Source organism: Manis pentadactyla, chromosome 10 (assembly GCF_030020395.1).
Source record: "Manis pentadactyla isolate mManPen7 chromosome 10, mManPen7.hap1, whole genome shotgun sequence".
NCBI lineage: Eukaryota > Metazoa > Chordata > Mammalia > Pholidota > Manidae > Manis > Manis pentadactyla.
In genome coordinates, this window is record NC_080028.1 from 19,480,067 (window position 1) to 19,495,986 (window position 15,920).

A 15,920-nucleotide genomic window follows, 5' to 3' on the forward strand; every position below is an offset into this window, starting at 1 on the left:
TGTGGCCCTCCTCTCCTGGGAGAACAGCGACCTCTAGTGGCTTGTGCTGGTCAGCTGCGCGCAGACAGGGTTTCTGCTTCCTGCCCGGCTGCTATGGAGTTAATCTCCGCTGTTGCTGTGGGCGTGGCCTGGCTCGGGCAGCTACTCCAAAGTGGTGGAGTCGCGTTGGAGCAGGAGTGGCTGGGAGGCTATTTATGTCCGTAAGGGGCCTCCCTGCTCCCTGCAGCCCAGGGGTTAGGATGCCCAGAGATCCCCGGATTCCCTACCTCTGGATTAAGTGTCCCGCCCTGCCCCTTTAAGACTTCCAAAAAGCACCCGCCAAAACAAAACAATGACCACCAAAAAAAAAAAAAAAAAAAAGATTTTTTTAATTAAAAAAAAAGTGGTCGCTTGTTTTTTCTTTATTCTCCGGTGCCAGTCTCAGGCCTTTGCTCACCGGTCTTGCTACCCTGTTTCCCTAGTATTGGGGTCGCTATCCCTGTAAGACTACCAAAAAGTTCTTGCCAAAACAAAACAGAAAAAAAAAAAAAATGGTTGCTCGCTTTTCTGGTGTCCTCCTGCACCAGGCCACCGGTGCCCGCTCACTGTTCTTGCTGCCCTGTTTCCCTAGTATTGGGGACCCTATCCCTTTAAGACTTCCAAAAAGCGCTCGCCAAACAAAACAGCAAAAAAGCAAAAAAAAAAAAAAAAAAAAATGGTCGTGCGCTTTTCTTATGTCCTCCGGCGCCAGGCCTCCGGTACCCGCTGACTGTTCTTGCTGCCCTGTTTCCCTAGCATCCAGGGCCCCCTGGGCACGTACTGTGACTGCACTCTGGCCCGGATGGCTGGGGCTGGGTGTTCGGCAGTCCTGGGCTCCGTCTCCCTCCCGCTCTGCCTGCTCTTCTCCCGCCGGGAGCTGGGGGGAGGGGCGCTCGGCTCCCGCGGGGCCGGGGCTTGTATCTTACCCCCTTCACGAGGCGCTGGGTTCTCTCAGGTGCGGATGTGGCCTGGATATTGTCCTGTGTCCTCTGGTCTTTATTCTAGGAAGGGTTGTCTTTGTTATATTTTCATAGATATGTGTGGTTTTGGGAGGAGATTTCCGCTGCTCTACTCACGCTGCCATCTTCCGCCCCTCCCTCCATGTGATTGATTATTAAAGTCTGGAACTGCTGGGCCAAGAGGAGTGTCCCTCTTGACTTAATTCATATATGTGCTTCCATTGTCTCATGATTATCCACCTTTACATTTTGCTTCCTTTTTTCCTTTATTCACCTGAGTGAACAGATGGATACCTGAGGCTGAGAAACAGAAGCTTCTAAGCACTGATTACGTCTTTGTCAGTGACAAGACTTTCATGATTTTAAAGAAGAGTCTGAATACTTTAAACCCTCATCCTGATAAAATTTCTTCAAGACATTTTTAACTGGCAATTAGCAATCTCAAATCCAGATTTTTTATTATTTTCATAGGCTGCACTCAGCATATTTGGCATGGTCGGTGGACCCCTTCTGGGCTTGTTCACTTTAGGCATTTTGGTTCCCTTTGCCAACTCAACTGTAAGTATAAAGAATGAATATGTGTGAAGCTAACTTTCCCAACTATAGTAGCAGCTCTATAATTTTTTCTCAATAAAAATAAATGGTTCCTTTGATATCTGTCATTTGTGACTTGTCTTAATGACTTAAATTATTTATATTGACTTTTCTGGGTGTACAATGAAGTACTATGCATTGAGACAGTACATGTGTTAAGCTGAATGGGTACTGCCTGAATGATTTATAAATTATATAAATACTATAAATTATTATATTATACATTATACAATATAATTATATAATATATAACATAACTAAAAGATACATATTATGAAATGATATGGTATGATCTGTATTATGATATATATGTTGTGATATATTATGAATGTTATATATAACAAAAGGAAAAACACTTGTTTGTGCATTTACTTTTTTGCCCTTCTTGAAAATTAAGGGTTAGAACTTAAAGAAAGAGGTTTACAGGATCAGATACGAGAGATTTAAGGGCAGTAGAGCTGAGGATACCTGTGAATAATAGCCAGAGTACAGCAAAGAGAAGCAGTGTGATAAGATCTTCACCACCATGGCCTGTAGCTCCAACAACATGGTTCTAGCCCCTGAGGGTAATCATAATTGGGAATAGTATCCAGAAAGAGGTAATATCTGTGTTCTACATAGACATATCTCTACTTTGATGTGCTAAATTGTGTTTGGAATAAATGAATTTGAATTATTTCTCTGGAAACCAGTAAAAACCTCACTGGTTCCATCCTGCTAAAAGTTAAGATCAGGAAAAACTGATCATGTAGGTATGGTTGTTTCAGACAGATACAGAATAACTGTAGAGTTATGACTTTGCATTTGGAATCTATTTCCCTCATGAGGCACTAGAAGTTTGTAAGGCAGATGTTAAAAGGGCTGTTATTAGTTTCACAATAAAAGAGTAGTCTGTTTCCTCCTTAGAATGTTGAAGCTTTGATTATACTCTTTCCATTATGAAATGTGTAGTGGTCTGTTGAGTGTCTGAAACATTAGAAACAGACTGACTTGGTTTTTGACATATGTTGCCTCTGTGAGTTGCTTCCAGAACAGTTGTAGCTGACTAGATCTAAAACACCCTTTTTCAGGGGAAGAAGATACTATTATTCCTGTCACAGGAACTACTTCTTTTTACTATATCCGTGTTTTTCACCAGCAGAATATCTATCCTTACCTTGGAGAGGGCTTCCTCCCTTCCTCATTCCCTTCCTTTCTCTCTCTTCCTCCCTTCCTTTCATTCACTTCTCTTCATTACTCCCTTCCTTCTTTCTTTCCTTCCCTCCTCTCATTCATTCATTCAATATTTATGGGGTGAACATTATCTTGGGAGTAGAGAGCACTGAATATTTCTGTGCACATGGGTTTCATAATTTTGTGAATCCTTGATCAAACAATGTACAATGCAGAGAGTAAGCAAGTCTGGCCCTGTCAACAGCTGGCCAATCTACTATTCTCACCTCATGCTATTAAAAATATTTATAGCATGTCTGCTATATGTTCAGCATTGTGGTAAGTGCTAGGGTACTGAAAATAAAGAAACCTAATTCTGTTCTGAATAGTTCATAACTTAATGAAGGAGCTCACTGTCCTTGTCCCCAGTATAAATCCTCTGATTTGGTCAATAGGCTTCTTGTTTGTCCATCAACACACCATTTTTTTTTCTACCCTATGATTTTGCTTATATTTTCCCCTTACATCATATATTCTCTCCTGTTTTCTCTATATGGAGCCTGCAGCACAGGCTGCCATATCTGATCATATTCTTAAAGGAAGCCTGGAAATTTCACCACAGAGGAAGGGCTTTCAGCTCAAGGTTCACTTTTGTCCCCATGATCTGGAGCTGGGGCTTAAATCAGTCAAGGGCAAGCAGAACACCTACATTACTGGTGAAAAGCAGAAGTAGGGACTCAAGTCTTCCAAAGGCTGGGAAACCAAATGTCTTCAGTGAGGACATCTCCAGCTATCTCTGGAAATGCTTGGTTTGGTTGTATGCACCACTGCAGTCATTTGTGAAAACTGCTGGCTATTTTCCCCCTAAAGACTGAAGTACAATTATAATCACGCATGTTGTTAGGTATAGGAATAAACTCATGTCTGCTTTCTTCTTCATAGACTGTTGCTCATATAACATGCCATTTGTTCACAGATTAAATAAAAACAGAGGGGACAACTGGCCTGGAGGTGACTATGTTGACTGTTGTAGTTACTTGGGTGTAAAAAAGACAAGGGAGGCCAGAACACAGTGCTGGCCATGGAAACAGAGTGGAAGGAATGGAATTATGAGAGATATAAAAATAAAAAGCCATGAGACTTGGTGATTGGCTAGATAGGGATATGAAAAAGAGAGTGGGGTTACAGAATCCCCAGGGCCCTGGGCTGATGGACCAGGGGTCCATGCTGCCCTTGACAAGAGACGTGCCCTTGGACCATGTTGAGCTTAACCTTCTAATGATAATTTCCATCTCAAAGAAAAGTTTATTGTTTTTCTTTTAAAAGTACTCTGTTTTGCAGGGAGCAATTGCTGGTCTGCTGGCTGGATTTGCCATTTCTTTGTGGGTTGGAATTGGAGCTCAACTTTATCCCCCACTTCCTGAGAGAACTATGCCACTGGGCCTTGAAATCCACGGCTGTAATAGCACATACAATGGGACAAATTGGATGACAACCACAGAAATGCCATTTTCTACTAGTGCTTTTCAAGTATACAATGTTGAAAGGTATTGAATTAAGCTTTATAATGTCATCCTTTTTAAAAATGTGTGACAGGTAGAGAACCCCAGTTGCTTTTTGACTTGCTGTGATATTTTCCCCCTAATCCTATAATGTGTAGAGCCCATGTAGCTTTCTGGCTATAATATTTTGTTTGGAAATAACAAAAATAATGCCGTATTTTCTTAATTTCAATAGAAACTTCTGCCTCACCTATAGATCCACAGATGACTTAAATAGTACCAAAGAAAGATTTCTATTATGGGTAAATGCTACCAAATACCAGCTCTAGTTGAGTGAAAAATTGTCTTCCTCAACTGAAAAAGTTTTTAAATGACAAGTACAATTATAAAAGAAACATTGTTTATGTAGTCTTTGAAGTATAGCTTTCACAGACTAAAAGTTACAATTATCTTAATATGTTGGATAATTGCTCTATTTGTTCACATTTAAAGATTCCAAATCTTTACAGCATTAGCAATGAGTTGCAGCTTTGATCTTTTTGCTAGAGTTTTCAGTCTGCAGTTCATTTTGGAGCTTCTGGAGACTGATGTCATCTGATTTTTTTAAAATTTGGTATCATTAATATACAATCACATGAGCAACATTGTTATTACTAGGCTCACCCCATTATCAAGTCCCCACCACATACCCCATTACAGTCACTGTCCATCAGTGTAGTAAGATGTATAGAGTCACTACTTGTCTTCTCTGTGCTATACTGCCTTCCCCGTGCCCCTCCCTACATTATGTTTGCTAATTGTAATGCCCCCTTTTCCCTCTGTATTCCTCCCTTCTCACCCACCTTCCCCAGTACCTCTCCCTTTGGCAACTGTTAGTCCATTCTTGGGTTCTGTGAGTCTGCTGCTGTTTTGTTTCTTCAGTTTTTTCTTTGTTCTTATACTCCACATATGAGTGAAATCATTTGGTACTTGTCTTTCTCTGCTTCACTTATTTCACTGAGCATAATACCCTCTAGCTCCATCCATGTTGTTGCACATGGTAGGACTTGTTTTCTTCTTATGGCCGAATAACATTCCATTGTGTATATGTACCCCTTCTTCTTTATTCATTCATCTACTGATGGACACTTAGGTTGCTTCCATTTCTTGGCTATTGTAAATAGTGCTGCGATAAACATAGGGGTGCATATATCTTCTTGAAACTGGGATCCTGCATTCTTAGGGTAAATTCCTAGGAGTGGAATTCCTGGGTCAAATTGATGTCATCTGATTTTAAAAATGATGTAGACCTGTTGGTAGATGAGTGTTTATTGTGTAGTGGATGTAAGGGCAAGACTTGCTTTAGTGGACATGCAAATGTCCAGCCTTAAAGTACAAACCACATGATATGTTCAAGAAATGCAAACATGAGGTTGCTGCCTGCAAAGTATTGCCCCAGTTCCAGCTCACCTAGAAAGAAACCATCGGAGAATCATTCCCCTTGGATCAAGACATGGTATCTCCTTCTTAAAATGGACACACTCTTAAGAGAAAGAATGTGACCTTATTAATAACGATTCATGTCCCAGGGGGCATTCAGCTATGAGAATGCTTGCCAGTGGGAGTTTGAGGCTGTTAAACTCTGCATGGTTAGAGAAAAAATGTAGCTCCAGAGCCTGAGGCATATCTGGGGAAGGTTTGATTTAATGGGGTGCTGGGCGTAAAGGCCAAGGAAATGCACAGAACATTCTGGAAAGCATGAAAGCGCTAATGCGGGGTGGGAGGCTATTAGAGTCAGAAAGGGAAAAAAGATGAATGGAAGTCATTCTTGTCACAGAAAATGACCAGAAGGGAAATTGGATAAGAAAATAAACAGTTAAACAATAGGTTGTGATAAGTGGTGTTCACGGGCTATCATGAGAGTCAAGAGGAGAAAGAGCCTAACGCTTCTTGGGCGGAGTCAAGGAGACCTTTGAGTTTTACATGAGCCTGAGTTAATCAGGAGAACAAGGGTGGGCAGAGGGGACAAAAGGAAGAAGCAGCGCATGTTGTAGAACGGGAAAACATTAGCAAAAGTATGAAGGGTTAAAGCCACACCGTGTCTTAGGAAATCATATCTGGTTCAATATTGCTAGAGTAACAACAAGGAAGATGAGTAAGATAGGCAGCCCTTTGGTTGCCTTGGTAATGGGTTTCAACTACCTGGATTCAGTTTTTATTTTTTAAGTTCCCAATACGTGATGGGTATATATTGATAGCTTGTCTCAAATTTTTCTTACTTATTTAGGAGTTCTTGATAAATTAGACACAAGTTATATTCTGAAAGTATTTTTGTCCCACTCTGGAGGTTGCCTTTTTACTCTCTTACTGATACTTTTCGGTGATCAGAATTTCTTAATCTTAATTAAGTTCGGTTTACCAGTCTTGTCCTATATGGTTAGTCCTTTGTGTGTCCCAGTTAAATCTTTGCCTACCTTGAGATCATAAAGATATTCCTTTAATTTTTCATAAAAGCTTGACTACTTACATTTAGGAATGTGATCCACTTTTGAACTGATTTCTGTAGGTGCTGTGACCAAGATTTGTTTTTTCCCATATAAATATCTAATTAAGCAAGTATCATTTATTGAAAAGACTCTACTTTTGCCCCATTGCAAGGCAGGACGTAAACCCAGAATGACTATTTACCTGTGGGTCTGTTTCTCAATTCTCTATTCTGTTATATTTTGTCTGTTTTTGGTCCAATAATACCACACTGTCTTAATGTCAGTACTCAGTGTGTTTCTCTTCTTTCTGGGATCTTGGCCTCTCGCATTCCAGTTGCTGTGATCTCTCTGTTGTCGTAAAAAAAACCCTGCCTTGCCCCAACCCCCAGTTTTTGCATATTGTTCTTGGCAGGATGGTTGGTCTAAATCAAGCTGTTCTGTCCAAGCTGAAAGCGGGATCCTAGAGGAACAGTTTTAGAAACACGTCAGATCATGTCCCTCCTCCACTTGAACTCCTGCCACAACTGCCGCTGCCCAGAGGGTGAAATCCAAACATACCGAGTCCTACACAGAGACGCCTGCCTCCCTCTACCCCTCATCTTGTGTCACTCTGTATCTTGCTTACTCTGCTTTTGTCAGCTGGTGTTTATCTCTCCCTAGGACGCTTTCATCAAGAACACTTTGTTATTCAGATCTCAGTTCAAATGTCACTTCTTCACACAGGCTTTCTCCGACCACCATTAGGTATAGTTCCTTCTGTTAGTGTCACATATTCCTTCCGCTGTTAATATCACATGACCTGTTTTATTTTCCTGATGGCACTTTCCACCCATGGAAATTTTTATCTATGTAGTAATAACTTTACTTGTTTAATGCATTTCTTTCCCCATTAGAATGTAAACTTTATGAGTGCAGGATTCTTACCTACCTTTTCAGTGGCAGACTTCCCAATGATAAGAACAGTGCCTGGAACATACAGCAGAGTTGAATGAATCCACATTAACATTTAGTATTATAGTGCATGGCCAAGGTGAGGTCATACTTTTAATTCTTGATCCAGTAAGATGAAATGGGGACAGCAGGTTGTGACATTAAAAACAGTAAATGTCTTTTGACTTTGCCATGAGGATTGCTGACACATATTTTTGTTGCAAGTAGCATCACATGCCATCTTACAGGCACGCATTTGTTTTCCCTTAGGACTCCCCTGATGGATAACTGGTATTCTCTGTCATATCTGTACTTCAGCACTCTTGGAACTTTGGTGACAATATTCATGGGAATGCTTATCAGTTTACCAACAGGTAACCACCTAAACATTAATATTGTTGTATTTGTCTATATGTCAGTTTTTAGAATATCTGTTTTATTGTTGCTTATGTTACTTTACTCTAATCCTGTTAACAACTAGTTTAATTATTTGTTCCATTTTACTCTTGGGAGATTTAAGTGCCTGGACTTGAAAGCAGAAGATTCATTTCTATTTGAACCTTTGTTCTGCCATTTACTGGCTACATGAACTTGGGGAAGTCCGCCTGGCTACTCTGAGCTTTAGCTGTTATACGTGTAAAGTGAGGATAATAACACTTGACTTGCCTATGTCACAGGTGGCTGGGAAATAAAAATGCAGTGCTTGAAAAAATCACATGTAATTACTACAGTGGTAGGGATTCTACTTGTATCTTTATGACAGCCTGGTGTCATGATCTTTTCATTGACACTGACTTTGTGTAAACTATAAAGAAGTATACATATGAAAGGAATAATAATTATAAGCTTTATATCTACACACAGTGTGAAAGCTTTTTTCAGATGTTCATAAATTAAAAAAAAAATCAAACACTGCTCTCTGGGATAGCTATGGAGCTTTTATCCTGGGACCTTATTTTGTCCTCATTCTGTGAGCTGCCTTGGTCTCCCTGCTGTGTTGGATTCCCTGCTGCCTGCATCCCATTGCTCCTAATTCTTGTTTAAAACCCTTAATAGAATGGAGCACATCCTTGGAAAGGGTGGGCAAGAGAAGAGATTGTAGAAACACTGTGTCTCTGAAAAAAAGTCTTTAATCCATTTTACTTGATTGATAATTTGAGTAGAGAATCCTAGGCTGAAAATAGCTTTCCTGTTTCCAAGAGGATGTCTTAATTTTCTTCTAGCTTATTACGTTGCTGTTGAGAGTTCCAAAGCCATGCCCACTGCTTACCCTGTGCAGGTGACCCACTTCACAGTGACGGCCTTGCCGCAGGCCCTCAGTAGGGTCCTTTCAATCTGAAGACCCATTCTAAAAGTAATGCTCCTATCCAGTTCTAGGACATCTTCCTATATTATTTCTTTTGTAATTTCCTGCTATTTTCTGTTTTCTGGTTCTGGCAACTCTTGTTAGTCAAATGTTTGAGTCTTGGACAGTCTAATTTTCTTATCTTTTCTCTCCTATTTTCCACCTCTGTGTCTTTTAGGTCTGCTACATGGAATATTCTTTACAATTAATTTTCCAATAATTCTCAAAGGAACACTCTGATCCAGTTTTGAGAATAGTCTGAGGGAAAGAGGGCAGATAGGAGGCTTTTGCAGTAATCCAGGTGAGCAACACAGTGGCTTGGACTGAGGGTAGTAGGGTGGAGTTTCTGAGAAGGGCGGGACTTCCTAATTTCCTACATTCCCTTCACATGTACACGCACAGCAACCAAACCACAGGAAGGTGGCTTCACTGAGCTCTTTATCAAATGGGTCACAACTAGTCAGAATTCTTACACTTTGCCCAAGGATGTCCGATGTCTTTATGCTACAAAGCTACCAGCAATGTGTCATTTTAAGGAATTTGATTAATCAATTACTGTCTTTTAGCACTTGAATAGCACTACCTTTCAAACTTCCGTGACACTTGTGCTTATAATGAACAAATTATGTTAATAATTAGAGGTGATAGCAATCATATTGATATTATATTAATTATAATGTTATATGTTTGAATGTATGATTTTTATGCATTTATAGTGAAGTTTGCAGGTATTTGTTACTTCTGAAACAGCTGTTTTAAACTATTATCTTTTTTTTCAATAAGGACGGTGCTTTTTCTCATAAATAAAATTAATAGCACAGTAGGTTTATTCTCGTCTGTTTTGATATATTTTAAGACAGATTTTAAACTTTTGTCACCAGTAACCCAATTGTTCATCTCTGGAATATACCTAGTCAATTTCCTTGTGCTTTTTCACTCTTGGTCCTTACTCAACCCATTCTATTTTTTTAAAGAAAATGGAGTATCAGAGGACTCCCTTTGAGTACTCCTATTTTTTTCTTTAAGAGCTTGATTCTGATAACCACATGTAACTATATTTTTTGTTTTAAAAAGCAATGTTCTACCCAGGTAAGCAGGCATCAAGTGATTAAAAAACAAAACTCTTCAACTTGGTTAATTTCATTAATGACTTATTTCCGCTCCACAAGCAGCAGTGAGCACTTTGAAAAAAAAATCCAGAAACATGAAATCCTGACACTCCCTGGGAAATGTATTTACGGATCTTCTGTAGGGTACTAGGAATCTGTAGGAATTCAGGTCATACAGACTTGGCTGGCGTTTCAGCTTCCCTTAACCGTGTCCTGTGTGCCTGAGTATGTCTCTTCCTCAGTAAAACTGGGTAAATACTTCCCCATAGACCATGAGCTATGACTGCAGTAATTGTTTTATTCACCTCTGTCTCTCCAGCACTATCTTTAGCACAGGATAGGCTCTCAACAATGATGAATGAATTAATTTGAAGTTGATCCCACCTCCAGAACAGCAGAGGTTCCCATAATTAAAAGTCTAGCATTAATGTAGTGGTTCTCAATCGCTAGAAGGCATAAAGTTCACTTTGAAATTTGGTGACAGTCAGGATTCAGTGACCCCACCCCAGAGGTTCTAACTGGGCCAGTTAGGTTGGAGTCCAGGAGTCTTTTTTTTTTAAAGTATGTCCTCTAGGTGATTTGGATAGAAATAGTTTGAGAACCACTCTTTGAGATACATGATTTTAAAAGCATCCTCTCTGATCCACAAGTAAAATACCAAACCAAGGAATAATTTTTATAAAGCAAAACCTTAGGGAAGAGAAATTGGATCAAACACCAATCGTCATATTGATTTTCATTTAAATAATTTATTCAGCAATTCATAATTTCCCATACTACTTCATACCCATCTACATTTAAAGCCACCAAATTGGGGAAAGGCAACTCTACCGTTTGACATTTTAGTGATAGATCACAAAGGATGCTTTTAAACCTGTTTTCCCACCGGTATTGGGTCAGTTGACTCTCTAGCTGAGTGCCAGATGAGGCTTGCATTTAAAAGCCATCTCATTTATTTTTAGACACTAGATGCATATTTATCACAGTGAGAGGCTTGAAGAATCTGAGACTGACTGAGGGAAGGGAAATGGGTTAAGTCTCCAGCACTACTTAAAAGATTCTCTTTTTCTTTGTGTTTTATGAGTTTATAGAGTGAATGTATACAAATGCCTATATGATAGACTGTCGGTGAATAGTTACAGGTACTTTTAACAATGTAAATAATGTGTATGTTTTACAGGAGGAAGACAGCAAAACTTAGACCACAGATTCCTACTAACCAAAGAGGACTTTTTATCCAATTTTGACATTTTTAAGAAAGTAAGTTGGCTTTCTTTTTCCTTAACCTAGTAAGCCTGTGTTTTTATCAACAGGGTAGAACACTAGGTAGTGCTCAGACTCTTTTGGACTCTCTGATGGACAGGGAAAGTATTTGCCCTATTCTTTCATGATCTGTTTCTTTCACATTTCTCTCCCTCTGTAGACAGTGAAGTTGTTTTACAGAAAGAAAAGCAGTAGTAACCATTATTTAGAATTGAATGAATAAACAGTTTCTTTTTTTCTTATCACCACATTAACATTTTCTTTTAGAAGAGGCATGTTTTAAGCTATAAACCCCATCCAACAGAAGATGGTGGCACCGATAATCCTGCCTTCAACCACATTGAATTGAACTTCGCAAGTCAAAGCGGAAAGATGAATGGGACTCGTTTGTGAAGTACCTGTGATATAGAGGATCTTAAACAGTGTCCCAGGTTTATATGTTTTCTAAGATAATTGGATCAAGTTTATATATATATACATATTTTTTTTCTTTCATGAGGGTTTCAGGGGGAAATTTTGGTGGGTAAATTTTTGTTGGTTGAAGCAAAATTCTGACTTTCTTTACTTGGTACACCATCTAACTATGCTACTCTGGAGTTAAGAGTTTCAGCATCAGCCTTTCCCTCTGTCTCTTTTGTTTCAGTGAATCTAGAGTTGTGAAAGTTCTGAAAGTTATAACTACGCATTTGCTGGAAGGCTAATACATACATATACATGCATAGTTGATGGTCAAAGCATACTCTTAAATTTGGGCATTGTCAGAAGTATTTTCCAAGCATTTGGTACTGGCGTATAAGGTTTGGGGTTTGCTAGAATCATGACTAATATTGAAAAGAGCTTTTCTCCCTCCTACTACACACTTGATTCCTAGGGAGCAGGGAGGTGACAAGTCTATGTTGTCTAGCTCTTTGCTGCTCATCTATCCCTGTGAGCCCAGGGCACATCGTCCCAGCCTATAGATGAAAACTTCCATGAGTCTGATACTAATGTACTTTCACTGCAGGTATTTATGGGTTTCATGATCAAAAATGGTTAAGCTCCATGGAGTTAGATGATTACATTAATGCTATTAAGTCGAACTTTTGAACGTCAACTAATTTGCAATCAATTAAATTTAAAGGTATATATGTGTAGAAATCTTAAATACTAGTATATTCACCCAGCTAAATAACTAAATTACAAGGCAGACACTACTATTTGTCTTTACTGTCCTGGAATTTCTAAACATATGCTTTGTTCAGTGTTTTGAAATTTCAAGTAGCAGTCTCAAAGTTTATTTCATTTATTTTGCTCCGTTTCTACCTAAGAGTTTAGTTATTGACTTTCAGGAATAACTTAATGTTTATCTACATTTCCCACATTAGATACTACTTAGAAGTTCTTTAGCTTTAGAATGTTGTAAAATAATAATGTGAAAAATATTTAGATACATTAAAAATACCACAATTAAATAATATTTTGTTTATTTTCTGATATTTTGCTTATTTTCTGATATTTAGGCAATTATGCTCTGTACTTTTAGAGGTTGCCAATTGAAAACATTAAGAAATAAAAAAATAGGAAGTAGCATTTTTATCTAATGCAAAGTGATTTGTATAACATTTAAATTATTCATATATTTCATATGTGTATAGATACTTTTTAATCAATGTATTTGTAAGCATACATCAAACTTTGCAAATCTTTCTACAATTTTCTAATGAGTAAGAAGATATAATCTTTGTTTTATGCAAGTGTGATTTGAACTATTATTATTTATTTAATAATTCTGAATGCACATGTCTGTAGAATGTTTCAATTTTGGAAATCAAAATCAAGTTATTTAAATGATTTTTTCTCTTATCTGACTGCCCAGGATTATGCAATATATTCTTAATGACAGATATGATACAGTCTTGCTTTTAACAAAGTATAGCTTGGTGACATTAAGAGCTGTCTATATTTTACTTTTATAAACATATAAGAATGCTTGATGGAATTCTTAGGAAATCAAAATAATTTTATTAATAATTATGAAAAATCATTAATCTTTTCTAAATGTTTGGGTAAAACCAAATAGAGGTAAAATGTTAATATTTAATGACATAAACTGAATAATCTAATCCTTGTCATTATTTTGGGTGACAACAACCCTAACAAGAGGGAAAAGTCTACATGTTGTCTATTTATTTTGCCACTGGCAAGTTTTATAACCTTAAACTTATCCTTAATCTCCTCTGGTGATGGAACTTAACATTAAACACTTACCTACCTCAGAGTATAAAAGATCGGATAGCACTTTATTAACTCAAGCAATGTTACTTAAAATTTCAATTTGATTGGGAATCAGAATTTAGACAAAGGTTATTAATTAGTTTTTTTAAAAGATGAGCTGTTAATCATTTGCAGTGTACAATGTGGAGATAATACTGTCTCTAAAAAATACATGCTCTTGAAATATTAGAATATATTTAGGATCATTCTAATAGGATGTAAAGTTTAAAGAAAGCTATAGACCAACAATATTCACTCCACAGGGAAATGATAATTTTGTATGTAGGATGTAAAATAGTATAAATACATACTCATTGTTTTAGTGGGTTATACAATGGTTTTCTCTCTACACCAGTGGTTCTCAATGGGTGGTTTTGTACCTTAGGGGACATTTGGAAATATCTGGATAAATTTCTGTGTCACAGCTGGTGAGGAGGTGCTGCTGGCATCTAGTGGATTGGATTCAAGGACTGCCAAACACCCTATGATGCACAAGGCAGCCCCCTCCTCCACAACAGCAAGATTATCTTGCCCCAGGTATCAGCAGCACGGAGGTTGAGGAATCCTGCCTTAGGGGCTAAGGTTGCAACCTTGATTTTCCTGTCACAAACCCTGATTGTGTTCCTTGAGGGAAATTGCCTTGACTCTTCTTTCTGATAGTTCTCATTTACAGGTGGGGATTAAAGTATCACTAGCATATGAAATGTTGTGATATGGAATAATGACCATATATTTCCATAGCCTTTTGAAAATATTGAGAACTATAGAATTGTGCATAATCATGAAAACAACTTTTAACAAAGCTTTGTTTCATGACATGATTTCGAACATTAACACACATTTGATGAAGGAAATATTAAATATATGAATATGAAGATTTCATAATTTTGGTATTTTTTAATGAACACCCCAGAAAGTATAATTTATTGTTAACAAATGAGCATCTGTTCATGTTATAGATACAAGGGACAGGGATGGGGTCGAGATCAAGGAAGTGATTTTCTGCATTCTTTTTTTATTGAATTATAACTGACATATAATATTGTATTAGCTTGAGGTGTAACACATGGTGATTTGATATTTTTATACATTACAAAATGATCACCATCACAGGTTGTGTTGATTTTTATAAGAAATTCCTGAGTTTCTCCAATAATGAGTGTTGACACAGAGTCAACTGACTGCATGACCATTTAGTTACTGGAAATTCCCTGTACCATTTAGTCTTTGTAAAATTTACTTCTGCATTTGAGTTGTGTGCTAATTGTTTGTGAAAAAACTTGAGGGAGTTGAACATTATCATGTAAAATGTGGTTGCATTTATGATTTTTCATTCTTGCTGATTAAACTCTCCACAAATGTCTTTGCAGTTGTCTGTTCTTGAGGAATTAAATTTCATTTAATGTTTAATATAATAACAAATTATATTCAACAAATTGAATATAATTAAGCTTATCAGTTTTCACAGACAGTAATTTTCACTCTATCACATAAAGGAATCCTCCTGTATACTATATATAGATTATAATTGTGTAAGCAAATATACCTGCAAAACTTTGGTCACTGAGAATATTTTAAATTTTAAGTTATTATCATTAACAAAGAAAGTAACATCTTTATTACTGGAAATCTCTTAGCCATTATCTCTGCAAACATTCCTCCCTCCCGTGTTCTCTGTTTTGTAATTCTTTAACTCCTAGTAGATTTATGCTGTACCTTTTTATCCTATTCTCTGTATCTCCTAATCTGGTTCGTATTTTCCATCTTTTTATATTCAAAAACTTTTATGTTAAAATTTATATTTAAAAAGGATATTTCCTTTCATTTTCTTTTCAGCTGTTTCTAACCTGCTACTTAACCTGTCCATTGAATTTTCAATTTCATTGACTTTATTTTCTTCATTTCTAGAGTTGGATACACTTTTCAATTTTTCCTATTCTTTTATTCCTATTATTGGATTCTTTTATTATGATTAACAGTCATTCTTTTATCTCTCTAATAACTTTAACCATAGTTATTACTCTTTCATTATATTATCTGAAATAAAATTAGTGTGTTAATTCCTCTCCTTGTTCTTTTGCTTGCTCTCCCTAATGGTGGTTTCTTACCTTACGCAGTTAATCATTTTAACTAAAAGTTTATCTTCTGTGGGGGTTGTATTTTTTCTAGTGAGCATTCCCTGGGCTCTGGTTAGTGAAAGAGTCTACAGGGAAGGTTTAAGTTAGCTTTTGCTGTGCACTCGTTGTTTTGATGGCTTTCAGCCAGTTTTACCTCATTATCTCAGAATATGTTAGGGCTTCTCTCCTAGGTTCCCCATATCAGTTTTCCTC

At 37.5% G+C, this 15,920-nt stretch overlaps 1 protein-coding gene across 2 annotated transcripts in view; it reads left to right on the forward strand.

Moving 5' to 3' along the window:
• SLC5A8 (solute carrier family 5 member 8) overlaps window positions 1-14,953 on the forward strand; it is a 54,716-nt gene extending 39,763 nt beyond the window's left edge. For both annotated transcript variants that reach the window (XM_036891476.2, XM_036891475.2), the window contains exons 11-15: window positions 1,449-1,535; window positions 4,065-4,270; window positions 7,891-7,994; window positions 11,255-11,334; window positions 11,605-14,953. In XM_036891476.2, the coding sequence (XP_036747371.2) occupies window positions 1,449-1,535; window positions 4,065-4,270; window positions 7,891-7,994; window positions 11,255-11,334; window positions 11,605-11,730 (603 nt within the window). In that variant the 3' untranslated portion in view covers window positions 11,731-14,953. The remainder of the gene's footprint in view (window positions 1-1,448; window positions 1,536-4,064; window positions 4,271-7,890; window positions 7,995-11,254; window positions 11,335-11,604) is intronic.
• Window positions 14,954-15,920: the final 967 nt, after the last annotated feature.